This window comes from Panthera pardus, unplaced genomic scaffold, assembly GCF_024362965.1.
Source record: "Panthera pardus isolate Hobbes unplaced genomic scaffold, ASM2436296v1 HiC_scaffold_13, whole genome shotgun sequence".
NCBI classification, from domain to species: domain Eukaryota; kingdom Metazoa; phylum Chordata; class Mammalia; order Carnivora; family Felidae; genus Panthera; species Panthera pardus.
Window position 1 is genome coordinate 174,711,584 of NW_026526688.1, and position 27,998 is coordinate 174,739,581.

General features: G+C 39.6%; 1 protein-coding gene across 5 annotated transcripts in view; it reads left to right on the plus strand.

The window, feature by feature from the left end:
* The first annotated feature begins 14,419 nt into the window (after positions 1-14,419).
* Positions 14,420-27,998, plus strand: part of ARAP2 (ArfGAP with RhoGAP domain, ankyrin repeat and PH domain 2) — a 194,361-nt gene continuing 180,782 nt past the window's right edge. For 2 of the 5 annotated variants that reach the window (XM_019414538.2, XM_019414546.2), the window contains exons 1-2: positions 14,583-14,914; positions 26,933-27,997. In XM_019414538.2, the coding sequence (XP_019270083.2) occupies positions 27,090-27,997 (908 nt within the window). In that variant the 5' untranslated portion in view covers positions 14,583-14,914; positions 26,933-27,089. Of the gene's footprint in view, positions 14,534-14,582; positions 14,915-26,932; position 27,998 lie in introns of those variants that run through there. The other 3 variants (XM_053901629.1, XM_019414532.2, XM_053901630.1) reach the window with 2 other exon arrangements.

Genomic DNA, 27,998 nt, shown 5'->3' on the forward strand with positions numbered 1-27,998 from the left:
TTTTATTAAGTAATCTCTACACCCAATGTGGGGCTCGAACTTACAACCCTGAGATCAAGAGTCACATGCTCCACCAACTGAGCCAGGAAGGCACCTCTGTGTGAGATTTTTTTGATGCGTTCTATCCTCACAGATTTTAAAATGGATTGCTGTAATATAGATTTATCTCTCACACATTGTCCAAGATAATCTCATAGAAAGCCTGATGGTTTTCATATGTGTATTAAGCTAGAATAAGTATTCTTTATTGCCTATGATGTCACCTCTATTTAGTATTTAGTATCACTTGCATTTCGTTTTCTTATTTATGATGCATTTAATCCAGTAGAAATAAATGAGACTGTCAGTAGTTTAAATGACTATTCCTTGACCCTTATAGACATGTATCATTCGTGGACTCATCTGCATGAGCTTAATGTTGATCTTTTATGCTTTAACACAATCTATATCTTAATAACACTATAGAGACATAGCAAGTATTTTTTATCTCTAGGTGGATCCAACAATAATTTCTAACAACTTTATAATACTTTTGAAGATGTTTGATGCATCTTCCATCATGCCAGAAAGATCCACCCTCTCCCATCCATATGAAGAAAGAATTTTTGTTGACTCAGACTTCACACCATTCCAGCCAACTGGCTCTGCTATTCAATTTCTAGCAGAAAAGATTGCCTAACATAAACTATTCTAAACCTAAAATACAGTTTTGGGTAGGGATCCATGATTAAATAGCTTGTAGCTAATGACTGTGACAAAAAGTGCTAGTTTTCCCCAAATAGTCATTCTCCCCTTATTCATTTGGTAAAAAAGAATGATGCAATTTTAATTGAGCACATGGATACCCAGCATAAGGATTTCATTTCTTTGCCTCCCATAAGCTAGACATAACTATTTCATTAAGTTTTAGGCCATAGGTTATGGGTAGAAATAATGTACAGTTTCTAGGTCTGGCCTATGAAAAAGGACACTGTGCATTTTCTTCTCCCCTTCTCACCAGCTGGGATGTGGATGTGATGATGAGAACTAGAGCAGCCATAATTGGCTATGAGATAAATTCCAAATGTTGATCAAGAGCTTGATCCAGTTCTGAAATACTTTTATGTGAACTAAGAGAGGAAGAAGCTTCTGTATTATTTAGGGAACTGTTATTTTGTCTCTTGTTGTTACATACAAAGAAGCATAAAACCCAAACACGTAAAAATCCTATACTGGGCTTTTGAATAGAGTGCGTAATTCTGACTCAACTACTTATCGCCACTATGAATTTGAGCAAATTCCTTAATGTCTCTTATCCTCAGGTTCCCTTCCCTTCTATAAAATGTGGGCTTCTATGAGGATCAACATACTTAATCCATGGAAGTGCTCACCTCTGTAATTGAGTCAAATTAAGCCTTCAAAAATAGTATCTAGTCTTATTGTTAGACCTGTATGTCAACCCATTCAATTATATTGGTTATTTTTGGCAAATAACTATTTCAAGAATTTCTCTATAAGTTATGTCACTAATTAACCTAGTTAAATTAGTTATAGGTCATAAGGTACTTTACTAGCTCTTTTAGGGCTTATGTCAGCATTTGCTACCGTCCACTCACAAATGTTCTAGGTTAAATTTTTCTGTGGTATAAACTTTGTGATCTTCACCCTCAGCTGTGAGTAGAATTGGATTCCAGAACTGATTTTTAGTCATAAGGATATCTTATTTCATTTCCATGAAGAGGTAGACAGACCTTCAACTGAGGCCCATATCCTGGAGGCCCTATGATTTTCATTTGAGTTTGTCGCCCTTGTTTCCAGCTTGAGGTCCTCGGATCTTGAGCAGACATCTAGAATAGCTGTACACTGGAAATATCTTAAAGATCATTTCCTTTAACTCATTTTGACCAAAAAATTCTCAATAGTTTTGCTGTAAGAAGCAACAGTCAATAATGTTCTTCGAGCTTTACCTATGAGATGTGGGGTTCCCTTAATTAACTGTACCAGCTTTACTGAAAGTGTGGTTTGGCAAACTAAAGGTGTTATACAAAAAAGACAGCCTCTTGATCTGACAGACCTGGGAAATGATAAATTAGGCAAGATTAAACAGGTTTGGTCTTGTGTGTGTGTGTGTGTGTGTGTGTGTGTGTGTGTGTGTGTGTTGCAGGATTCCCATAAAGACTTTACTATGATAATGTATGTCATAAATCTCTAGGAGAGAGTATTGATGAAACCATTTTTCAAACTTGAACAAATACTCTAGTTTTCATAAAGCATTATGTAGTCCTAATACAAAACCTTAGTTTGGATTTGCTAATTTTATGACTGACTTAAGCAGGGCCTTTGGAGAGCTGCATGGGTTCTCTGCTGGCATAACCATCCCATCAGATTAAGTCAATAGTCAAATGCTTTCTGGGATCTATCTTTACTCCTTTCACCCTTTTAGACATTATATATTAAAATAATGACGATTCCCAGGGTCTGTCCTCAGGCCAAATTCTGGTTTTCATTTTTCCATTGAATCTTGCCACTGAGACCCCTGTAGGCCTAATAGCCAAGAACCTTAATGTTTTCAAGATCTCGGCATGCTCTCCTGCCTATGAAGCAAATCTATGTGCTCTGAACTCACCATGATATTCATGTTCTTGTGGATGACCTGCCTAATAATGTTATGACCTGAACCCATTTTTTTTCACAAGCTACTGTGAATAATATGATTATCTCCAATGTTCAGAGATGCCACAAAGAACCTATAAACTGGAATTTAAAATGCATAGCTAGATTCCTAGAAATCATAACTAAGTAAACTATAAATTTCATTAACTATGAGAAGAAATTTTAATCAGAACACTGTTGAATAGATTATTGATGCTATATGCAAGAAGTTGTGTGAGGGGGTAGATGGATGACTTTGAAGTCTTGGGTCTTGTTATTGTTTTGCATTGTTTAATTGGAAGATTACAGTCATGTATAGGCCTGTACCCAGGAAACACCTCACTCAGTGAAAGATTTCTATCCATAACACAGAGATGACAACTGCTGTCAAAGTCTGTTATCTGGGCAAACCTTTGGCAATGGATACAAGAATCCATTTAAATATCCCAGCTCTAGTCACTACTTAAACTAATCACAGTCCGGTCCCAAGGGTAGGTGGCCTGATGTGGTAATTGTGGTGAGCAAGACCTATGCATCTGACAATGGTACTAAGCTGAGTTCCAGCTCTACAATTTATAAGGTATGTGACCTTGGGCAAGTTAAACTCTTAAACCTTTAAGTACCCTCATCTATCAAATGAGGCTAATAATAGAATCCAATTCATAGAGCTGGTATGAGGATTATGAGAGACAGTTTATGCACTGAACTCGCATGTGGATAGTTAATAAAGATGACCCCAGCACTAATAAATATGGGTAGTATTTAATAAGTATGACCACCCACACATGCACAGATGCCTGGGCTTCTGTAAAAAATGAAAGACTCCAGCCTTGTGGATGTAGTGACGTGTTCTTACAACTTGTCTCTCTCAAATGATACACTTGTCCACCGACCCTTCCCTACTATTCTTAGCCATGTTTAATATAGTATGGGCAGCAGTTTGAGCTTCAGCTTTGAAAAAAGGACGAGAGTTCACATATCTGTAGTAAATGCCATCTGTGTATCTTAAAATTTGCTGAAGACTGTGGACTGTATGAAAGGTCTGAAGTGGGCACTCAGTCTAGTGGAAGAAACTTAATGTACCAGGAAGGGCCTGAGGAGAGGTGTCAAAAGCTGCTGGCTGAGAGGAAATATTTCCAGCATCTCTGGAGCATCCATTAGAATCCTGACTCCAGCAGTGGTTATGGGGTGGGGGTGGTGGCGGAGTGGGAGAGAGTTAGGAAAAACTAGGAGAGGAAAAGCCAGGAAATTACAGCTGCACCCACCACTTAAGAGACAACCTTTCCTCTCAATCTCCTTTTCCTATTGACTTGATCCTTGAGGGGTCTGATGCAGCAGTTAGCAGATGAGGGAAAAGGTGAGCAACTGAGAGAAATACGTCTAGTCCTCTAATCCTTCCCTCCCCACCACCCCAAGGAAGCATGATAGAACTGAAGAAGGCTTGTGGGAAAGAGGGTGGTAATGGAGAACAGTATGTTTTATATTGAATGAAATAGGCTGGAGTTAGTCTGCTGTGCTAGAGCACATAAATTAGACTATTCTTTTCAATGACACAGATCAGAAAATCTAAGGAATCCACCCTGTATTTCATTCATGAGTAGAGTAAATCTGAAAGCACAGTTTGGAAGAGACGAAGAAAGAGAAACTAAAGTTCTTTATGTTTAATTATTGCCTATTGAATTCAGCCGATTCAATAAAAATATTTACCCATTTGATAGTTGTACAAATGTGCTTTTTATTTGAAAATGCACTTGGCACTTTATGAAGATACTCTAATGCATTAAATTGGTGTCTTTTTAAAAATTATAGGTTTACTAGAAATCGTCCCTAGTTGGGGCATAAAGACAAGTGACTGATTCCATCCAGTACTGTGTTATTTTCTTTCTTTCTTTCTTTCTTTCTTTCTTTCTTTCTTTCTTTCTTTCTTTCTTTCTTTCTTTCTTTCTTTCTTGTGGAGATGAATGAAAAATAAAAACAAAAAACTCCTTTTTCAGTGTCCTAGTAACTATAATAAAAAAGCCAAGCATTCATGGCTGAATGAATGCATGAGTAGTAGTTCCTTTGCAAGTGAAAGAAGAGAAGTTCAACCAAGCATGACTGCCATGGTCTCCTTAATATGCTTGCAAAATGTACTGAGCAGACACCCTGTATTCTGATCGCTAAACCAGATTGAAGCTGAAGTAGTGCGGGTTGGAGAGTTTCCACAGGAAAAAATACAAAACCATTACACAGGATGCTGCAGAAGCCATGTGGAGTGAAGGAAATGCAAAGTTGAGAGTTAGGTCTTTGAAGGTCTGCGCACCTGCTGTTTGGTATAACTGAGATGGTATGTCATATTTCACACAGAGAAAATGATCAAATGGCAGATAGATATCTTTTCTAAAAAATGTGTTTTAAAGAAACTGAGAATACTACCTTTTCAGACAGAGAAACAGGATATACGGATTTTTGTGTTTTTTTTTTTTTGTTTTTTGTTTTTTTTTGTTTTTTTTTTTTTTTTGTAGAGTAAGAACAGCAGACACTGATAGCATAGAAGTTGCTAGTAACCAGTGTACAAACTGTACATGAGGTCAGTGATGAATGAAGCTTTAAATCACATGTCCATTTGTGACACTCTTAGATGTAGAGAGAGTAACTCAGTGTCTTCATTGTCCAATCTACCTACCAACACTCTTTCATGAAGTGCTCAGACATTCTTATCCTCTGTTCCCCTTCCTCCAATCTATGTTGAATTACCTGTTTTGGGGGGAAATGGTTGAACTTGCTTATGTAACACAAAAGGGGCGCCTTGCAGTTAAAAAGATTAAATCTTCCCTAACGTTAGAATTCTGTAGAAACTGGAAGGATGAATCGACTCATTTGTCCATTTTGTTTCCCCAAACTTAGAGGTATGAAATTATAAATACCAAACATTCTTTATAAATCCCTCAACAAGCTGGTGAATTCATTAGTCATATCTGTTATAGGTAGGTTAAAGTCTACAAATGCACATACACCCTGAAATTTCTGCCGATTAGACTGTGTACTTCTTTTGGACAGAAGGAACAGAAGGGCAATTAAAAGAGTGGTCCCTGGAATCATATGTGTGTGCTATCAAACAGTATAACCTTTCTGCAGTTTAACTTCCTGCAGTTTCTTGCAGTTTAACCTTTCTGCATCTCATTGTATTCAGCCGATAGATGGCCATCCCAATGACTTCTGATAAGATCCCCAAACTTAGACGGCGTGAAAGGCCATATACAATGCGTATGCCTGTCCCTCCAACTTCATCCTGTCTAATTTGCTCACTATCTAGCTGAAAGAACTTATTTCAGTTCCTCCAAAGTTCCTGCTTTTGGTGCATCTGAGGTTTTACAAATGCTCTTCTCTGCCTGGAGCCTATCTCTGTACTCTCCCACACACAAGCTGAGCACACATAGCTCACTCCCACCCAGCCTTTGCTTTTCAGTGTAAACGTCACTTGTTTAAAGAGGATTCTTCTGATAAACTGATCAAAAATTATTCCTTCTCCTTTTTATTTGCTTGCATGCTTGCATATAACCTTGTTCATTCCTAATACCACAAATGTCGGGGTGCTTTGTTTGAAATAAATGGGAAGATATACAGGAATCAGGCAGACAAGGAGTCAAATATTACTTTGAGACAACATGTCAGTTTCTGGAAGCTCTGAATATATTTAAACCTCCTATAGGTCTTACAGCTTGAAAGAGCAACACAGAATTCTGGCTCCCTGACGACAGCCCATGCTACAAGAAAGGGGATAAAGAAGCAGGGCTCATGTGGCCAGGCCCTTCTTCCAAAGACACCCAATAAATAGGGCACTCCACTATCATAGGGCAGCGTGTAGAGATGTGAAAATGGGAGCTAAGAGAGGCTGGGAGGGTTAGAAATTCCCTCTGCGTGAAGGAAAGATTGGGAATAGGAGAAAAACATTTCTTCCAGTTTCAATTTAAATGTATTAATATAAACCCCATGCAGTGACCATTTCTGAGGTTAAATATAGACAAATATCAGCAGATTCATATGGTTCACACATAATCATACATGTATATGTTATATATACATGTAAACATGTAAATGTGTATGTATGCATGCATAGATATACTAAGTAGTATATGTACCATATGTATACTATGTGTTATATATATCTATGTGGGTGTAATAGCACTTACATGTGCCATATACATACATATATATTTGTGTAATAATTTGTGTAGTATCTGCCTCTGCTATCATACTGAGAGTTCCCAAAAGATAGTGAAGTATGTCTATGTTTGTCTCGGCATCTGTGACTCATCATATCTTACAGCATCTACAAAAATTAGTTGAATGAATAATAGCTACAGCGCATTTAACATGTTATTTGACTGACTTTAAGAACTCAATAGATACTAGCTATTCTGACGATCACACTGCTGCTGCTTCTGCTGATGAAACATTCTTAATATATTGGGTACTAACTTTTGACCTTGGCTGTATATTTCTAAGACTTCCATTTCAGAAATCCATAAGTTTGTCACTCATACAGTCTGTCTTCCACAGCTCATAATTTCGGGCCATGTCCCATAGTTGCAACCTCCACAGCTCCGAAGTTATAACCTTAAGGAGAAACAGGGTGAATAGGACTATAGCAGATTAGAGAACATATGTCTTATCCAGAAAGGGCAGCTATTCTTCCAGTTGGTTCAGACTTGCTTTGTGGGAATAGGAGTTCAGTGTTATCAGACATTCTGATTTTTGAAGAGAAGCTGAAAATCCATATTTTAATATAAAATCTTCTATATCTGGGAAACTAATTAAACATTGCTAAGCTCTATGTGCTTCTGAAAGATACTTGGACTTCATGCTGCCCACAGCTAGTTTGTGACCTCTGCTTTTATGACAGTTGTCTTGTGGTAGGAGATTTTATCAATCCTTTCCTTGTTTTTCATGTATCTTTTTAAAAATTTTTTAAAATTTTATTTATTTTTGAGAGAGAGAGAGAGAGAGAATACCTGAGTGGAGGAGGGGAAGAGAGAAAGGAGAGAGAGAATCCCAAGAAGACTCTGTACTGTCAGTGTGGGGCTTTAAAGGAACCTTGAGATCATGACTTGAGCCAAAACCAAGAGTCTGTTGCTCAACTGACTGAGCCATCCAGGCGCTCCTTGTTTTCATCTTGTACATGGGTATTATTCTATGCTTTTCAAATTAGTTTTTTAATAGTTTAATTTCAATGCTTTATAGGGGATCTAGTTCTAGCTGTTGTTTTTGTATTTCTAACCTTTCTATCTTTTGCTTCTTTAAATCCCTCCCCCCTTTTGTTTCTTGATGTCAGAAGAACTGTCAAGGTTAATTATCTACTATGAGGGTAGCATTTTTAGCAAAAAGGGAAAAAAATGCAGGTATAGAGCATTTTCAAACTGTAGTACAAATATAATTTTTGGTGTGTTTAGTAAACTCAATTTTGGAAATATATGTGAGAACAATTGACACAACAAAGTGGAAGTAATAATTTTACACCCTGTGAATGTATTTCATCTGCAAATCCATTTGATAATAATTAGGTTCTCTGGAACTTCTTTTAATAATCGTTTTTCCTTAATGAACTTTTTTCTATAGAAAAATAAAATTAGATATTTATGTTAGCAGTGGTGAAACTACTGGATGTCAAGAACCCAAAAAATGCAATGTATTTTAGAATACACGAATATTTTCTAAACCATGAGAAAAAAAAATCACTGTGACCTAAACTATGACATAACACAAATCACTTAGAATTTTTATTATATATGTATAAAAAATTCTCTTTGAGAATTAGATGTAGATTTTCATCTAATATCACATTGTTCTGTTTCCTTGACTTTTTGCAGAAACCTAGTGTAATCTTTCTAAAGACATTGGAAATGACAACTCAACATGTGTTGGACTGTTGGATTGCCAGTGCAAGTAACTGAAATGACGACAATATAAACATGTGTGGTCAGGTTCACGAATATACAGGCAATGACAAATTATACTATGACTACTGCCTGGCCAGCAGCAATCCATCTTAAGATAAATCCCCATTTCAGAAGTAGTAAAGTGTAAAATATGTATCAGTGTCAAAGAAATACTCTAATCTCTAGTACCCAAATAAGTTTCTGAAATACTAGTTTTATAGAAAAACTTTCTATTTTTTTTTACATCTTATCTTTTATATCTTTGAAATTTTCCAGTCTAAAAAATAAGTGATATACAGGGCAGCAGGAGAGACAAAATTCTCATCGAATGGTACATTCTCAAGTTGTATGAGTGAAGTTTTTTTTTCACACAATTGATATCTTTAGTTAGATTTGGGTATCTGTGTTCTCTCCTGGGAGATGCAAACCCCTAGAGATTATGTACTCTTTTAGACCACAAGAGAATGATGAAGGCTTTGAGATCAGAATTTCGAGGTTCATGGGGCCCACTGATTTTAAAACTGGCCCCAAAATTTGCTTCCTTCATTCATCTTTTTTTTTTCCCCTGCTGCCACCAGCCTAATTCTATTCTTTTGACAATTCATACCATGTTTTAAAATATTTAATGAGTTCTGGAAAAAAATATATATACATATATATAAATGTTTATTTATTTTTGAGAGAGAGCCAGAGTGTGAGAAGGGGAGGGGCAGAGAGAGAGGGAGACTCAGAATCTGAAGCAGGCTCCAGGCTCTGAGCTGTCAGCACAGAGACTGATGAAGTCACGAACTGCAAGATCATGACCTGAGCTAAGTCAGACAATTAACCGACTGAGCCAGACAGGCGCTCCTGGAAAACTTATATTTCAAACTAAATTATTTCCACAATCTTATCACCTTTTGGTAAAATTTAACTGACTGCGTATTTGACACTGCTCGTTTCTCTGCCTTACAGTAGGCATCCACCAGGCTGCTTGCTTGTAGTGAGAAAGTTAGTAAAACTTTCAAAGCAACTCTTAAAACTTTTAACAAAGTACCAAATGTTTAACCTAATGAATATGAGTACTTTAATTTAATGAAACAAAAATGTATCCAAGGCCCTATGATGGGCTCTTCAGGGAATTCAAATAGTAATAAAAAATTCCAAGTATCCATAAGTGTCAAGAGTACTCCAGAGAGGTAATGGAACTTCAGGGAATAACAAAAGTAATAAGAAAAGTTTCTTAGTATCTGTAATGCAAAATCCCCTAACATAGCTACTCCAATAGTGGCGAAAACAAATGTCATTGGGGAAATCCAAGAGAGAGCCTGAACATTAGGCACACCATTTCCCCCCAAAAATCGGCCTTAGAAAAGATATCTTTCCAGCCAAAACTTTAAAAGTTTTCTCTGAGGCACAGTGCTTAAGACATATATGGGATTTGAATCCACATTATCTGGGTTCAAATCCTTTCTCCCTTACTGTTCTTAGGTGAAATAAACTCTGTGTCTCCATTTCTTCACTGGTTAAGAAAGGAGCTAATGGTAGTACCTACCTTCCAAACTGCTGAGAGGATTAGAAGTGTTAAAAATGTCCAATAGTGCCTGGTACCTGGAATCTATATATTCAAGGATCACTACCCTTCCAGAATTATTGTACATTAATCCAAACTGCAAAGTACTTGAACTACTGGAGTTGGGTGTAAGGCATGCGGCCTGAATATCTTCAATCAGTCTTGGTTCAGGATACATACAGAGGTCATCTGATGGAATTGGCTTAAAAATCAAGAAGATATTTAAAACAGATGAAGTAATTACTTATGGAAGTATGAACTCACAGTTAGTTGTACATGCTCTATGTTAGTGCAAGCATCCTTTTCAAAAGCATTAAAAAAAACTGGTGGAGATTACAAATGTACATATTTAGGATGAATGAGAAAATACAACTTCTTAATATAACGCTGGTGGGAACTTGTGGTTTGTAAACATTCCCGGTGACAGAATCATAAAAGAATTCAGAAAGTTAAGTTTCTTCAAAAATTTAGACAGAAGTGAAACTCATATGCTCTAAAAAAAAACCCCAAAAACAAAACAAAAAACAAAATACAAAAAACCCAAAACAAAACACTGATGATTCAAAATGTGGCTCTCCTGATGCAATTACTGATATTAAAGTTGCATGCTAAAATGTGAATAAAATTAGCTTATAAAACATGAATGGAATAGGCAGTGTTTATACATTAATATATAATTTTATTTTTATAAATATTTGCTTATCTAAAAGGAATTGAATTAAATACTGTTAACTAGACACAGGCCTATTTTATCTACATCCCTAAAGTTTTCTATTTGACAAAAACAATATGGGATTTTCCTTTAGAGAAAAAATGATTGCTTTAAATTCTGTTGTGTATATAATTCTGGGTAGCAGAGATCTGGAAGGGCTTAAGAGGAAGATGAGGTTTGAACATTGTTTTGAAGAATAATTGGAGTAAAGAGAATAGAACTAAATGTATTAAGGGACTACTATTTTCTAGGGACCTTAGACAAGAAATCACATTAAATTCTCATAGGTATTATTATTCCCAGTTTACAGATGGGGAAATTGAGACTCAGAAAATTTAATGCATCTTTTCAAAATGCCACAAACTACATGATCAGCCTTCATTTTCAGCACAGGCTTTTTCAATTCCAGCACTGCGATTTCCCTGAAAGGCAATCCAGTGCAGAGGGCGGATGCTGGAGAAGAGTGGCTTGGAATTCTTTTCTTTTATTTCTTAACTGGTGCAAATTACTTGACCTCTCTTTCTTAAGTTTTCTTATCATGGGGCTAATAACACTGTCTCTTCAAGAAGGTGTTGAGACAATTCAGGGAGCTTTTGCAAGCAAAGTGCTGGGAATAGCAACTGACACCTAAATGCTCTATAGGTGTTACCCCGGAAGATGCAAGGAAAAGGGGGAGGAGGGACAGGAGGGAGAAGGGGAGGAGAGGAGGAAGATTACCACTCTGTCACATTACCTCTTTCAGAAGCAAAGTGCATTCTGGGTAAGAGGGATAGGCGGAGCAAAGACACAAAGTCTGGCAAAGTACATAGCTACACCTGCTCTCTAACTATTGAGGAAATAAGGACGGGACTAGGTCATTTTGGAATAAATCCAACCTAGATGGAAATTCCTGGGAATATATAGTCCAACGGTCCTGGCAGTAAACAGATATCAGACCTCACTTTTTATGAAGTTAGTTTTCTTGTATACTTTGCTTCCTGAATGCCTCACTGTGAGGGCTAAGTAATTCATAGTATATGAATCCAGCCTAGATGTGTTTAATTTATATACTATGGACTACTTAACCTAAGTCTCAATTAAGCCTGTATTTATAAAATTAGAAAAAGAGTTCTAACTTGTAGAGTTGTTTTATATCTACAACATATATGTTAGATGTTTGGCTGAAATCTGAGTTATTAGTAAACAGTTAATAAAAGAGTACTTTTGACGTATTTCCTCGGATACCTTTTATTTCCCTCCATATATGAAGGTTCTTAAAACCAGAATACATCTTAAAACTAATGTATATATTCAATGGGGGAACATTGTTTTTCTTTCACTTCCCAGAGCTATTATTAAATCATTGGTGTTCCTTACAGCTTTTAACTTTATTTCCCCTCAGAGAAGGCTGTAAATCCAGAGCTTGTATTGTATTTGCTACTACTGTATTCTCAAGTTATCAAAAAGTAAGTGTTCAATAAATTTCTTAAACAATAAATTACTGAATAATAATCAAGGGACTATGATGTTGTTGCAAAGAGACACAAAGTCCCAATTAGGTTTATAAAACCTACCAAGAGAAGTAACTTGAGGCCAAAACAATGTTTGGCGTTCTGACACATGTCCCTACTAAGGTGGGAAACTTTGTTTATAAGCCACCTTGTTCAGAAAAGGACTCAAGGTGGCTTACACAGATAAAAATACATGACAAGTATGTGAGAATTCTTAGGTAAAAAGCAAAAAGTGAAAAAAACAAACAACAACAAAACACCTCAACAGATTAAGGACCTAAAATGAAGCCAGGAAAACCACATAGTATAATTCTACAGGAATCCCAAAGAAAGACCATGCTTGAGGTTTAGAAAATGGGAAAACTTTCCTGGTGGAAACAGGGCTTGCTATGAAGTATTTAGTTCAAAAGACATGGAGATTTGGTGTCTCTGGAGCCTGTTACAGAGTCTTCCCAGGCAGGAAGGTGCTTTTGGGTGGGAGGTATTTTGGTGAGGATGACGCCTGCCACCAGCCCCAGCTCCTGGGAAGCCACCTACATGCTGGCCCTCACCAATTATCTCGTTTGGATAATAAGCTCACCACTTTCCCTAATTGCTTTACTTCTATCAACAGGTACAGTGGAAAGAACAGAACATTTCATCTTTCAAGGGAGAACATTTCAGGTACAGTCTGTGAAGAGATGTTTATTAAAAAAAAAAAAAAAAAAAAAAAAAGGATTTGGCCTTTGAACTCCCTGGCAAACAAGTGGATTTTACTGACTCTGCGGTATTAGGGGACGCACAGGCACACTGGGTGGTATTTTTTAAATTTCTTTTCAGAAGAGCCCCTTTTCTTTTGCTGACTCCATATTGTCAGTTCCGAGAAGAGAGTGCCAAGGTCCAAGTCGAAGGGGCAGTGTCTTTCCAGGATCTAACAAACAAGCTCAGGTACCAGAAGGACTGGGGCATGATCATCCCTCCCTCCCAAGTGAAAAAAGACAAGAAAGGGGGAAATTAGAAAATCAGGGAATAGGCTGTATTCCTCAGGGTTCAGAGTTCAGGTCTAAATTGAAAATCACCTCCACCCCTTAAAGTTGTGTCGTCTTGGCCAAGGTGCTCTGCCTCTCCGACTCCTCAACTATTAAACGAAGACACCAATCCCTTCCTCACAGACACCATTTGAAGGAGAAGCCTATAGAATGGGCTCAGCCGAATCTGCAACGGAGCTCGGTAGACAGATTCCCGGGCCCACTCAATGCAACTTCGCCAAGCAGCAGCCTGGGAAAACCAGCGCCCTAGATGAGTCTTCAGTTTGGGAAACGCTGAGGTGACACGGAAAGTACTTAGAGTAAGACTAACAATCAGTGGTGGAGAGGTTCCGCCCATTTGACAGGAACCCCTCTATCAGCGCGCGGAGAAACCCACTGGCCAGCAGGGGCTCGGAAGGGTCACCCGCGTGTCTCCCCCCCATCCCCCCCAGCCCCCGGGGAGGGTACTGCCCTCGCCGATCTTCGCTCCCGGACGCGCCCTCGCAGCTTTCCCAGCCCCGCCGGCCCGGGAGCCTCGCGGCCAAGGTGCGCCAGGTGGCGAGGGTGCCAGGCGCGGCCTGGCCTCGGCGGACTGAGTCAGCCGCCCAGCTATGCTGCGGAACCAGGGCTGCCGGCTCGACCGCCCCCGCCGCTGAGCGCCGGCTGCCCCCGCGCGGGGCGCCGGCTCCCCGCCCCCGCGGGCCGAGAGGAAGCGGCAGAGGCGCGGCGCGCGAGAGCACCTGGGCGGGCGCCGGGCGGCGGCCGCAGCGCTTCCGGAGCTGCGCGCGGGCTCGCGTTCCCCGCGCTCCCCGCCTCCAGGTGCGGCGGCCGCGGCGCGCCAGCCCGTGTGACAGCGCCGCCCGCGCGGCCGCCGCCCGGCAGCAGACGCGGTGCGGGCAGCCGGCGGGGACCGGGGAGGCGGAGGAGGCCCCGCTCCTGGGACCGACGGCTGAGGACCGAGCGAACCGGGCGGGCAGAGACGCCGGCGCCGAGGCTTCACCGTCCGCCTCGCTTTCCCAGCTGGGCTGCCCGCGCGCGAGGCGAGTACCGGGGGCCGCGGGTGGGCTGGGCGGGGCGGGGGGCAGGGGGGGACAGTCTCAGGCTGGGCTGCGGCTTTTCGGCACTTTCCGGGTAAATTCCCAGAGCGAAAAGTGTTCGGCTCTGGTTTCTGCCCCTTGGATTTCGCTCCCGCGTGTGGGCGTCTAAAAGGAAACCAGAAGCGGGTAAGTGATACAAAAACTCCTTGCTAACGTGATTTGGTCCGGGCGGGTGAGAATCTGCACCGACAACTAGACTTCTCCTTCGGCACCCCGCACCCCGAGATAAAAAGAAGCTGTCCCTTAGCGAGTTTCGGGCACCAAGTTATTTACTCGGTAGAGATAATGAGTTTGCGCGGATCTCTGCGCTTCCCCCGCACCCTGCTGGTTATACGCTTTGAGACGACAGGCTTGTTAATTAACTTTAATCACAGTCATTTGGCCTCCACCTGCCTGAACCCAACACCGTACACCGGGACCTGTCGGCAGTTTACTAGATTGATCTTTCATTTTAGTTTGGAGACAAGTCTCTTGGGAGAATGGGTGAGCCATCTCATTTAGTAAAAAGTAAGTTCGCCCGGGCTTGTTTTCTTAAACACTTTCCTCACCTCCTTTTGGGGATCTGGAGCTCTTTTGATTTGAGGGAATGCTTTGTGAAATGACGTTGTGAACTTTATCCTTTGGTAATTAGAGGAAAAATAGAAGCAAGTTTGTGTAGAATCATGACATTTTTTGGCTTTTGCGGGTTTGTGTAGTGATAGGAACAGTTTTTTTTTTTTTTCAAGGTTGCCCTTGAAATAGGCCGCTCAGTGGAATATAGCCTTCTGGTTAAAAAAAAAGAAAAAAAAAAAAACAAAACGTATCGAGAAGGAAACTATTTTTAAAAGTACATTTAATCGGATGTCACTGTGATTACCAATAATAGTATTGTACTTACAAGCTCAGTATTGATTTCCCCCGCACTTAAGCACTCTACACCCACATGAGTTTGTGGAACTTTGCCCATAAGTAATTGGAAGATGAAGTTAGGGCTGTTTTAAAAAAGGAAGCTAACTTTTTTAAGGGAAAAAGAATCCTGTAAACTTGTAGTTATGACTTTCATGCACTTACAAGAGAAATGTTGAGGGAAAATTCTCATGACATCACACTGTTTAACAATGTTTAAAAAAGAAAGAAAAGTAAAATGGGTCATGGAACTTAGCTGGAACCTAGAGTGGAAGTGTTTGTTTCCCTGGCCCCTTTTTAAACGCATTTTTTAACAGATACACATTCAAAGTGGGTCTTAACACCAAGAGTGTTTTATATAGATTTGGTTTGTTAGTACTCAAAGATTTATTTAAATTAAAATGCACCTAGGGGGTAAGTCAGTTGACTTGTTAAAACTTATTTACATGGGCGTGTATGTGTTTGTATTTTTTCTGTCTTCTGTAAACCTGTCAGATTTTATAGTGGTTGCCAACGAAAGGAAACCTGATAGTGTGTGTGTAAAATATGTATTTTGCTGTTGGTGTATTTAAAGATAAATTCTTAATCATCTGATACTACTACACGTTTCTAGCAGTTTAAGACCCAAATATTCAATTAATCCTTTTCAACTCAACTATAGATAGTTACTCTAAGTACAGGAATCAGATTACAATGAATTGCAATTTTCTTGGAAATGTTTACATTAATACTATGAAACTATGACGTTTTAAAAACCCTAGGACTCAGGTTTATAGATTTCATGATATCCAAGACTTTTTTTTTTTTTTTTAAATACCCCACCTTCCTGTAACTTTGAGAAAGTTTGGTGAAAGATGTTATGAAATTGCCAAGTATTATGATGGTCGTTGCTTTCATAGCTTTCTTTTAATATGTTTTTTTTCTCATTTATTTATAGACTCATTTATTGGATCCAGTGTTGGCACTTGCTAAGTTGAGGGCTTTTTGGAATTCTCTGTAAAATATTAATTATGTAGGGAACTTTTTATTAATGTTGGAAATATTTCTTAGCTTTGACCAAACGTGAATTGATGAGAGATTAGAGGCTATGAAATGTCCTTTTAATCCTTTCTGTGAAGTCTTGGATCCCTCTAGTTTGTTATTTTAGGGTTTTTGTTTTTTTTTGTTTTTGTTTTTTTTTTTGATTGGCCAGATTAAGCCAATGGTGATGGCTAAGCCATTTTACTCACTTACTTTGTGGAAGTCAATTGTATTCTATTTATAAGGTCATTCCTAGTATAAGAATAAGCATATATCTTTACCCATACTATGAGGAAACAAAGGAATCCTGATCTGGGTTGGAATAGTCATTTTGAGCAGCTTCAGAGGTAAAAACTACCAGTGAAGAGGTGGGAAGAATTATTTTTCTATCTTATTCCATTTGTATGCAGAGTAGATGGGTAGGTGAAGGGATACTCAGGGAAGGACTAATAAGATGGTGAATATGCCCTCATGGTTCTTACAAAAATGGGACGCATAAAAGGGCTATGCAGGTTATGTTATATAGCTTTAGGAAACGGAAACATCGTTAATCAATTTGAAGTGGGAGAGATGATCAGGGAAGAGCAGAAGAGAAGTGGGATCTGCATGCTGATTATAAAGTGTCTTGGACTCCTGGGGGGTGGGGATGGTAACAGTCATTGCCCAGTCTCTTTCCCAGTATCTTGATAAAGTTCAGAATGCTTAGCCTGCTATTCAAGGTCATAGCCAACTCCAGCTTCCTTTTCTGGCATCACTTTTTATTACTTCTTGAACCTTAGGTCCAGCTGTTCTCATCTCCTTGCTGTTATAACCTGAAGACCTCTCCGTCCGTGCCCCCTTTATGGCATACCTTCTGCTTCAGATAGTGCTGTCTCCATCCCCATTTCTTCCTACTTGAGATTCCCCTCTTAGCCCCTTCGCTGATCACTCCTTCCTCAGAGCTGTGAATGGCTGCATATTTCACTTGCCTTCCTGGAATTAATTTGAGATTTTTAGAGTTCCCTAGCACTCATGAAAGATGATGGTTCTACTTCTCTATGTAATTAATAGTAAAGCAATATTTAAAATGTAAACCATGTGAAAGTCAAAGTCACAAAATTAGATTTTTTTATTATTATTTATGCACTTTTTGGGGGGTACCTCAGCATTCCATTTTCGATACTTCTTCTTTACTGGCACTTACCAGAGTGGTAAAGTAATGATTGTATGTGTGCTAATTTATTTTGTTTAGTTCTGTCTAATCATAAGGCTTTTAAACTCTTTGAGAGAAGACATTGCATCTTCACTTTCTTTATGGCACTTAATGCTGCTCGCAAATGGGAGAATGGTTGCTGTAATCTTGAACTGCAAATATTTCCCACTATTATTACTCTTGGAGAGAGTAGTTAGTTTTCCTCAAATATTTATTGAATGAATAAATGTAAATAGATGAGTCAGTAAGTTGGAAGACATTTGCTGAGATATCCTCTCTTCTTAAGAAAAAGAGACTTTGACAGTAAGGGAACCAATAGGAGTGAGCTCCCAAATTCAGCTGGAAAAGAGGTCAGGGGACTATTTATAAATGCAGAGAGAAGAGACGTTCACAGTAGGCTATTTTGAAACATCTGGTTGTTAGTTTAACAATGCAACTCAAATTCAGAGCAATGGTGGGGTTTAAGTTTATACTAAAAATTTAGAATTAACATATGTATGATAAAGTACACATAGCATAAGCGTAAATTTTTAAAAATCTTTCTATTGATCTGTAACATCCTACTAGTTTTGACATGACTAAATTAAAACAATGCTCAGGGCAGCATGAAATGGAACAGAATCCTGAAGAATATGTTGCATGTTCTTATCAAGAGATCGAAGTGGTCTCATTCTTCTTTCAGCTAAATGTTGCTGGTTGTAGAGGGGTAGCAGGGAGCTGGCACTGGGCAGAAGCAGGTGCCCAGCTAGGGGCACACAGGTAGGGCTCCTCCGCCATGATGCAGGCTTTGGCTTACTGCTTTTCACTGTCCCCACTTCTGCTCTTGTACGAACTCAGCACAATGAAACCTTTCTGGTTGTTGAAGAATTATGGCTCTCCTTTAAAGATCTGTGAATTAGAACTGACAACAAGTTTCAGACATTAGCCCGTTAAAATCTAGGTGGATAGCTTGAAAGAGAAAGACTGAAGCCAAGAACATTATCAAGTACATAACTATTGAGATTATTACCGAAAACATCTAAACCTAGGTATTATGGAACCTATTGAAAGAGAAAGACTGAAGCCAAGAACATTATCAAGTACATAACTATTGAGATTATTACCGAAAACATCTAAACCTAGGTATTATGGAACCTATTGGTAACTTCTTGTGATAAGGAAGTGAACTATCACTTCTAGCCTTCACTGAATGTGGAAATGGATCCTAAGTTCTAAATTTTGAAAGAGTTGTACTTTTGAGATTGCACAGTAAATAAAATAATCAAAATGCAACTTACACAATTCTTTCTCCTTGATCGGAGCTGCAGAATGCTTTTGCCCAAGCTCTGGCTATTTTCAGCTCAAACCTTAGTTACTTTCCATCCAGCAGACACTAATTAAATGTTTATTGCTTGCCAGGGACTGTTACAAGATCTTTATGCATAGTTACTCATTTCATCCTCCAAACAGCTCTGTGAAGTAGGCACTATTGTCCTGACAGTGGTGAGGCTCAGAAAAATAAAGGAACTTCCCTATGGTCTTGCAGCTAGTGCATGGCGGAGCTGGGATCACTGGTAATCCCTGTGCTGTGTCCTCTGGACACTGTACTCCCTGTACTACTGCCTGGTGGAAGAGGGGATGGAATAGGTAGGGAAAGCTCACGGATGTGGTGGTAGATAGTGTAAGACCTGAACTGGCCTCTAAAGGAAAGAAAAGAGCTCTAAATGTGTACAGGGAATTCAGTTTGAATAAAAGGAAGCTGGCCCAAACCTTCTAGTCTGTCTCCCTAGCTCCTTATTGTGGTAAAAACAAAATAAAACATGCAGCATAAAATTTGCCATCTTTACTATTTCACAGGGTATAGTTGGGTAGTAAGTAGATCTACGTTGTTGTGAAGTAGACTTCCAGAGCTTTTTCATCTTGTAGAACTGAAACTGCACACCCACGAGACACCCCCCCCCGCCCCCCCCCGCCAGCCCTTTCTACAAATTGGAGTACTTTAGATACCTCATAGAGGTGGAATCATGCAGTATCTGTCTTTTTGTGACTGCCTTATTTCACTCAGCAAAAAGTCCTCAAGGTTTGTCCATATTACAGCACGTTGCAGAATTTCCTTCCTTTTGAAGGCTTCATAGTATTCAGTTGTATGTGTACTCTACATGTGGTTATCCATCAGGGAACATTTGGGTTGCTTCCACTCCTTATCTCCTTTGGCATCACATTTAAAATTAAACCTTTAAAACTAGTCTAATACCTTCTGGGACAGTACTTCAGTACTTTCTATTCTAGTCAAGCTGCATTTTTGTTTTTGTCCACCATTGACTGTTCTCGTGGGTGGTGACTACTTACTTTGGCTATATTTGATTATCTGATTTTGGCTTCCTACTGTTTTATTATATAGCGCCACAGTGGCTGTCTTTCTGCAATGATAGATGCAAAATAAGTTTTAATAAGCAATTTTATGTTACTTTTGCTTCACATAGTAATTTCAAAGATCTTTTCCCCTAATTTGTCACTTTGTCTTAAATCCCACACAGGTAGAAGTGAATGAATGTAGTTTTTCTTTTTTAGCTACTTTCATGGACACATATACCCACAATCAAACTGAAAAGGTATATAAGACTTGAGCTTGCAAGACATGGTGTTTTGAAACAGAATTTCCGTAGTGACCATAGGTGCTTATGCATAGGAGAGTCAAAGGAGGGGAAAAAATCTGAAGTGCTTGATATCACTCTTTTGTTAAATCCATTTTCTAGCTTTTAGGGGGCATCATGGTTAAGAGCACAGGTTGTAGAGTCGGACCCTGAGAATTCTGGAATTTATTCACTCTTTACCCGTGCTGTGGCTTTGGGTGTGGGACTTTCCTCCCAAGGCAGTTGTGAGGGTTAGTTGTAGATCCTAAGTAGATGGTGTGTAAACATCCGCAAATATTGGCCATTATTACTAGCAGTATAAGCCTGAGGGAGAATGAAAGACAATGGCTGTGTTTGATGTGTGGGGAGTAGTAGCCTTCAAGGCAGAGAACTTGTCAGTGAAGGTCAGGGCCTGCGGGTGACCACAATCCAGAGAGATGGCCAGGTTGACGGAGCTAGGCTTCCTGTGTGGGATTTAATGGGGGTAGTGTTGCCACAAGCTAAGATATGTGAACGGGTGGTAGGGGAGTGGGGTGCTGAATGACCGATTTGATAGAATTTTGGCAGCTAAGCACTCAGGCTGGAAAAACGAGTTAGGATTCTTGACTCCTGACCCTTTGCAGTCTCTTCTGTACCATGGGATGGAGTAATGTGACAACAAGCATATTTTCTCTAAAGTACTTCCTCTTCTGCATGGTTGTGGGGACCAAAGTGGAATATGTCATCTTTATGAAACCTTGGAGTGAATATCTCAGTATTAAACAGGAGTTTGCTTGATATGCAAACACCATGGTACATATTTCTTGTGATTGTAGTGTGTACTGAGGCACAGGTAGAATTCAGTTAAGACCTGTGTCCCACACTAACTTGTTCAGCATGATACCCATGTGGAACTCCCTTATGGGATTAGCTGTTTCTCTGCAATACGTTTATTCTCAACTTGAAGTCAGGGACAGTTCTCTTATCATCTGTAGTGCCAGGCATCCTATGGGGGTAACTGATTAGTGATAGAGATTTAGAAGAGCAAAAAGTGTACAGGAGGTTTCTACCTTGGGTATCATTTCAGGGTGTCATAAATCAACTTTACTATCAACTGGTGCCACTCGAACATCATGACAGGCAAAAGAATCTTTTTTCACACATTTCTGGGTTTCCCCCTGCGGGATAGTTTCACTCCATTGGGAACCACTGTTCTGGAATACAGTAAACCCTCATTGTTCTTCAAATCAGTAAGATTCGTATTGATAACCTTGAAAAGTTTCATTATTCGTGTGGCAACCTAGTTTCTCTTTATTTGGTAGATATTTTCAGTCTTGTGATTCTGTGATTATTAAGCCTGTTTTGACACAGTTGCACTTTCTAAACATTCTAATGTTACGTTTCTGATTTTAAAAAGGTGAACTTTAAAGTTATGACAACATTCATTTGTATGGTGCTTTTTTTCTCCCATAAGATATTAGAGTCAGGCAAGTACGAGCACTGAATACTTTAATGACTTCATGGATTCATGAAGTGACCCATGGTTTTCAATTTTTTTCTTTCTTTGCTCAGTTGGGCGGGGGGGTATGACAAAGCTCCCCTGGTGGTGGGTGATGGGGAAGAGCTTCACTGGGGGGTTTACCTTACTTGAGGCATTAGGAGAGGGAAAGCTGTCCCACAGGTGGTTTAGAATGCTTCCAGCTAACTTTCTACCTGCCCCCCCCCCCCACCATTCCTATGGATTGGAGGATTCTGTATTTGAATCTTGTCCCTGTTTCTGACAAGTTTGGTGACCTATATAGACAAACGTTAAAACTGTATGTATTTTACACTTTTCATTTTATTTATTTTTTAATTTTATTTGTTTTTGAGAGAGAGAGAAGGCAAAACAATGAGCAGAGGAGAGGCAGAGAGAGAGGGGGAATAGAGGATCCAAAGTAGGCTCTGTGCTGACATCAGAGAGCCCGATGTGGGGCTTGAACTCACGAACCATGAGATCATGACCTGAGCCAATGTAGGAAGCTTAACTGCCTGAGCCACCCAGGCACCCCTATGCTTTCCATATTAAATACTCTCAAAGCTGTGAAAAAGTCTTTTTATTGAATACATGCTATGTGCCTGATGGTGTTCAAAGGCTAGAGCAGTGAACAATACACAAGATCTCTGCCTTCTCTGTCCACAGATACCAGGTAGTAACAAAGCCATCAAATAGAGTAAGAGTAGGGAGTAGCAGAGGGAGAGTAGGGAAGGCTTCTCTGAAGTGGCCACATTTGAGCAGAGACCAACCAAAGTGATGGAGGGAGCCATGAGTTGGGGAAGCGGATTTGAAAGAGATACAAGGGTGGGAAGTGAGCTCATGACGTGGGGATAAAACTGAGGCCAACTTGGTGGCAAATGAATGATGGAATGGACAGCCAGGGGATATGAAGTTGGAGAGTCTCACAGGGAGTGACGTGTTACGACTTTTGTTATAAAATGAATCTTTCTGACTGCTGTATGAGACTATACTGTGTGTGTACGGGAGGTGGGCGGGGGGGCAGGACAGAATCAGGGCTATGAATCAGGAAGCAATTGTAGTGGTCTGAGATGAACAAGATAGTGGCCTGGACTAGGCTGTGAGCAGAGGCGGTGAGAAGTAGTTTATGCAGGACAGAGTTTTAAGGTTGAGCTCAATAAGATAATAGCATAATGCATTATTAAGTGATCTCCAAGCCAGGCATGGGACGGGTACTTATAAATGTTATTTCCCTTTTACTTCTTGAAAATTGGTCAGGATAGGATGGGAAAATGTACAAGCACATGTGTAGTGCCAGCAATTTTGCATTCTCTAGACATGTGGTACATATATATCATGCACTGTGTTTCTAAATAAATAATTTGACTGGGGCGCCTGGGTGGTGCAGTCGGTTAAGCGTCCGACTTCAGCCAGGTCACGATCTCACAGTCCGTGAGTTCGAGCCCCGCGTCGGGCTCTGGGCTGATGGCTCGGAGCCTGGAGCCTGTTTCCGATTCTGTGTCTCCCTCTCTCTCTGCCCCTCCCCCGTTCATGCTCTGTCTCTCTCTGTCCCAAAAATAAATAAACGTTGAAAAAAAAAAAATTAAAAATAAATAAATAAATAATTTGACTGGCATTTATTGGGCAACTTATATGGACTGGTCATCATTTTGGCAAAGTTATTAGTTTATTATAGGATAATAAAAAATAATTATAATGGCAAACACTTAACATTCCTTGTGTGCAGTTAGTATTCTAAGTGCTTCACAACAGCCCTGTGAAATAAGGTCTTGTTACTCCTGTTTTCCTGATGAGGGTGAACTAAGGCCCAGAAAGGTTAAATGCTTGTCCAAGCTTATAGAACTAGTAAGTGGAAGAATTGGGATTTGACCAAGGCTGTTCAGCTCCCAGATCTTCGTTTTGTACTGCTAAACTATCCCACTTCTGTAGGTTACTATGGAATAAGTGGAATATGATTTAATGCTCTAAGAAGTAAATGCTGTAGGAATACAGAGAGTTTATTTCTTGTTCAGTAGAGACCTTGTGACAACATTTGAGTTAGACTTTAAATAATGGGAAAGGTTTTAGCTGTGGGGAGATAGTGATGACAGGCATGGAAATAAATATAGTGATGGAAGTATATGTCTACTAAGCACTTAACTTGTACTAAGCACTGTTTGACCACTTAATCTTGACCAGCACTGACATAGCTTTGAGTGTTTCCATTTTCCGGGTAAAGAAACAAACACACAGACATGCGCCGTATTTACACTGCTAGGAAGTGGAGGAGGTTGGGTTTGAGTTTGACACCAGATGGATGGGCAAGGGGTTGGGAGGGGTAATCTGTCCTTAGGGGAGGAAAGTGATGAGCTTAGGCTCAGGTGTGATGGTGTAAAGTGTATTTGGGGAATGTGAAGAATTTAAAACTGTAAAATTTTGTTGCACATCCCTCTCATCCCAAGTACAAATTTCTGAGCCTGTTATCAGCCATCATTGCTGCACAGAAGATCCACAGACCAGTTCCTTGGAGAGCCACTGACCCAGAACACAGCATGCCTGCCAGTGTGCCCAAGGGGAAGTCAAAGTGCGGAGGGCTTTGATCTCAGTTTAAGGGTGTGCACATCCATCTCTTTGCATCCGATGAGTGTATGGGCTAGAAGAAAGAAGGATCTGGAACACCCTTGAGTAGTCAGACAGTTAAAAAGCCTGGTGACTGAGGGATGGAGCTGTCAAAGTGTAGAAAGGATGGGAGGGCCTGTGGGAGGGAGCCTCTTTCACATCTTGAAAAGGAATTGAGTTCATGTTCAGCATGTTGAATGATGGCAGGGAGGTAGTTTTGAGTAGAACTTTTGGTGTATTCATCCTCGATTCAGCCGCCCAGGAAGTGTTTGTGTATACTCCAAGGAAAGGCAAGGGCTTTGTGTAGAAAACGTACATGCAAACATACCATGAAACTAACAAAATGGGCCTCTCAAGTACTTCTTCTATGCCTACTATCTTCTCCTATCACTTAAACAAGTTCCAAGCGCTTTGCAAAGTTCTAGGATCCTAGTTATAGATGTATATAAAGGAAGGAGGGATTCATTTAAGAGGTTAAGAGGTGGATAGGGAGCCTTCACAGAGAAGATAATACCTGCCTGCCTATTCAAATTCTTTTAAATCATGCATAGGATTGTGCAAAATGTTCAGATTTGCAAGCAGATGGTGCATATGCCAAAGGTATGGGGCTATTAAACAGTTTGTTGCCTTAAGAATGATAATTAACAATAATGAGCTAAAGTGAGCAAGGGATGCTGGTAGAATGTTTGGCATGGTTGAAATTGCTGGAGCTAGTACATAGGAACACCTACCTTGCAGTAAATAATAGGAGGCATGGTATCTGGCACATAATTGGTGTTTACATCAATAGTAGCTGCTATTATTATTATTAGACTGAGACCAGACTGTGGTATGACACGGGAATAAGCTTAGACTTCATCCTGTTGAGGATGTGGAGGGACATGCTAAATTTGGAGTTTTCAGTAGATCACTGAAGACCGGGCTGAGGGATTTGTTTAGAGACTGTCATAATCCAGGCAAGAGATATGAGTGTGTGAACCATGGTAAGGGCAGTGAGGACAGAGGAGAGTATTAGTCAGTTTGGGCTGCTGCAACAAAATACCACAGACTGTTTGGCTTAACAGAAACAGACGTTTATATTTTCGCAGCTCAGGAGTCGGGGAAGTCCAAGATCAAGGTGTTACCCAGTTTGGCAATAATCATTTCCATTTGTGATGTGCAAAAAAAAAAAAAAAAAAAAAAAAAAGATAATATATTTATTTACAAAATAATTGTGTAGAGCAAGAGTAGTGTATCTGAGAATTAGTTTTGTATAAAGTGTTGGAGTTTAGCTTTCTACGTTTTTTTTTTCCCCCTGACATTTTGTTATTTTGAATGTGGCAGAGGGATACCTTATTGTCAAAGTCATTTCCTGCCTTGTGTCTCTTGTTTGTATTTTTCTTTCTCTGCATCCACAGTGCTGTCTGAGGATAATACGTGCTTTCCCTTTTTTGTGTGTACGTGTGTGTCAGTGTTTGCCGATATTTTTAAATAGCGGAGACAATAGCTTTTGGCCTTTTGGCAGATAAGACATGCAGTGTCTGAGTGGTGTCTCTTGGAGAGTTATTTTGAAATGTGATTTTCAGAGACAGTGCATTAACACTTGTTCAGATAAATTGACTTAGATTGGGTGAGTCTCATTTTACTATTTCAGCATATGTTATGCATGTTGTCTACTTTTTTTTCTTTTTGTGGAAGCATAATATACAGGAGTGTGCACATATCCTACATTTTCACAAACTGAACACAGTCACATAAACAGCACCTAGATAAATGGACTTAAAAAAATTTAATGATGTTGTTTGGGAGTAAAGTGAACCTATGTACATCTGCTATGTAGAAAGGAAAATGTGACCTTTAGACTTTTTTTTTTCCCCCTTTCATATTATTTCCTGTTACCTAATGTATTTACATATTATTCAGGCAGTTTTATCTTGTATATCAATATTGTGCGTACAATGCTACTGCATTTTTCGAATGAAAATTATTAACCTGAGAAATGTATTCTAACTGTGCTTTTTAAGAGTGTCTTTGCAGAAATGTATTAAAGGGTAGGGTTGTTCATACCTAGATACTGTTAAGAAACATTTTCTAAAATTTGGAAATCAAAAAGGACATGTATAGCATGTTCTTTCAATGCATTGTGTGGGGGTATTGTTTAACAGGCCCACCCTAGGGGTATTTATTTCTAATTTTGTGCTCTACTTTCTATGTGCTGTTTGATTAGAGCCCTGAACTGGGAAGTTATCTGTTAGCTTATAGATTTTTGTCTGGTAGAGAGATAACCCCAAAGGTTATGGTTTTATTGCCCTGTAGGACATTAACCAGTTTTTTAAATCTAACCTACTAATCTTAGTCTTAACATGAAAAAAAAAAGTCTTTTCTGTCTAAACCTATTGCACAAATGTTCCTGGAAACAGTCTTACCATCTTACTGGTTCCTTCATTAATGGGTTGAATAAATTATTTGACACATGTTCATTTTATATTTGTGGGAAAGTTGTTTTTTACCTTTTTGAAAATCATCATTTGATCCCACCATGGCATTTCTGCCTTGTATCCTCACACTTTACCTAGGAATTGACTCTCTGGGGCATGCAGAGTAATGGCAAAGATTCTAAACTCTGAGTGAGCGAAAGTAATTATCCTCGTTTCTATTGTGTTTCTCCAGAGAAAGTTTATCATGTCAGACTAGGTTTTCATAACTAAAATATCCTAATCCATTAATATTCTTTTCTTTTTCAGGCTTAAGCACATAAAACATTCACTGTGAAGAAAATAACATTTTGAGACATTTCTCTGTTGCGAGTGGTAGAGGAAAAACCAATACAGAAGTGGACTTTCCTGTGTGTATCTCCTTGTACTGCTTTTGATAACTCAGCTTAGTAATGAAGCCACCATTATGTCCTCAGTCAGTGAAGTAAATGTTGATATCAGAGATTTCCTAATGAGCATTAATTTGGAGCAGTATCTCCTACGCTTCCGCGAGTTTGGTTTTGATACTGTGAAGGACTGTGCGGCAGTCAATGACAGCGTGCTGCACAAAATTGGAATATCACCTACAGGACACCGGAGGAGGATACTGAAACAGTTGCAGATAATCTTGTCAAAAATGCAAGATATCCCAATATATGCAAATGTTCATAAAACAAAGAAGGACGATGAGACTTCAAAGATTCCCCATGCTCCATTCTCTGATGGGAGTAACTCCGTAGACCTTTCAGATGCAGGTGGTATTCAGGCACCTAGCCCAACGCAGTGGGAGACTGTTACCAAAACTCTTGATCAAAATGATGTTAGTGTAGAAAATAGCCAGTCTCTTAAATCAGATGATAAGCTGTCTCTTCCTAAACACAACTTTCCCCTTCCAGAAGAAGAACCACACCCAAGTTTGAATTCTTTTCAGCATACTTTATTTGGTAGTGAAAATATTAAAGGAGAATCTTTGATTACAGAGATAACTATGGATTGCACAATCGAAGAGCAACAAACAAACAGAGCTGATTTGATCTCAGAAAATGTGAGCCAGCTTCCTGATGTGGGCTCTGAATGCCTTTCTTCCCTCCGCCCGTCAGTATCAGAGGCAAATTCTGGAAGTGGAACTAATGGTTTATTAGAAAGATCACTGCCATCCCCATTCTTTCAATTTCAAGGAGAGATGGTTGTAAATGATTTGTATGTTCCATCGTCACCAATCCTAGCACCCATGAGAAGCCGTAGCAAGCTGGTTTCAAGACCATCTAGATCTTTTCTGCTAAGACATCGTCCTGTACCAGAGATTCCAGGGTCTACAAAAGGAATTTCAGGGAGG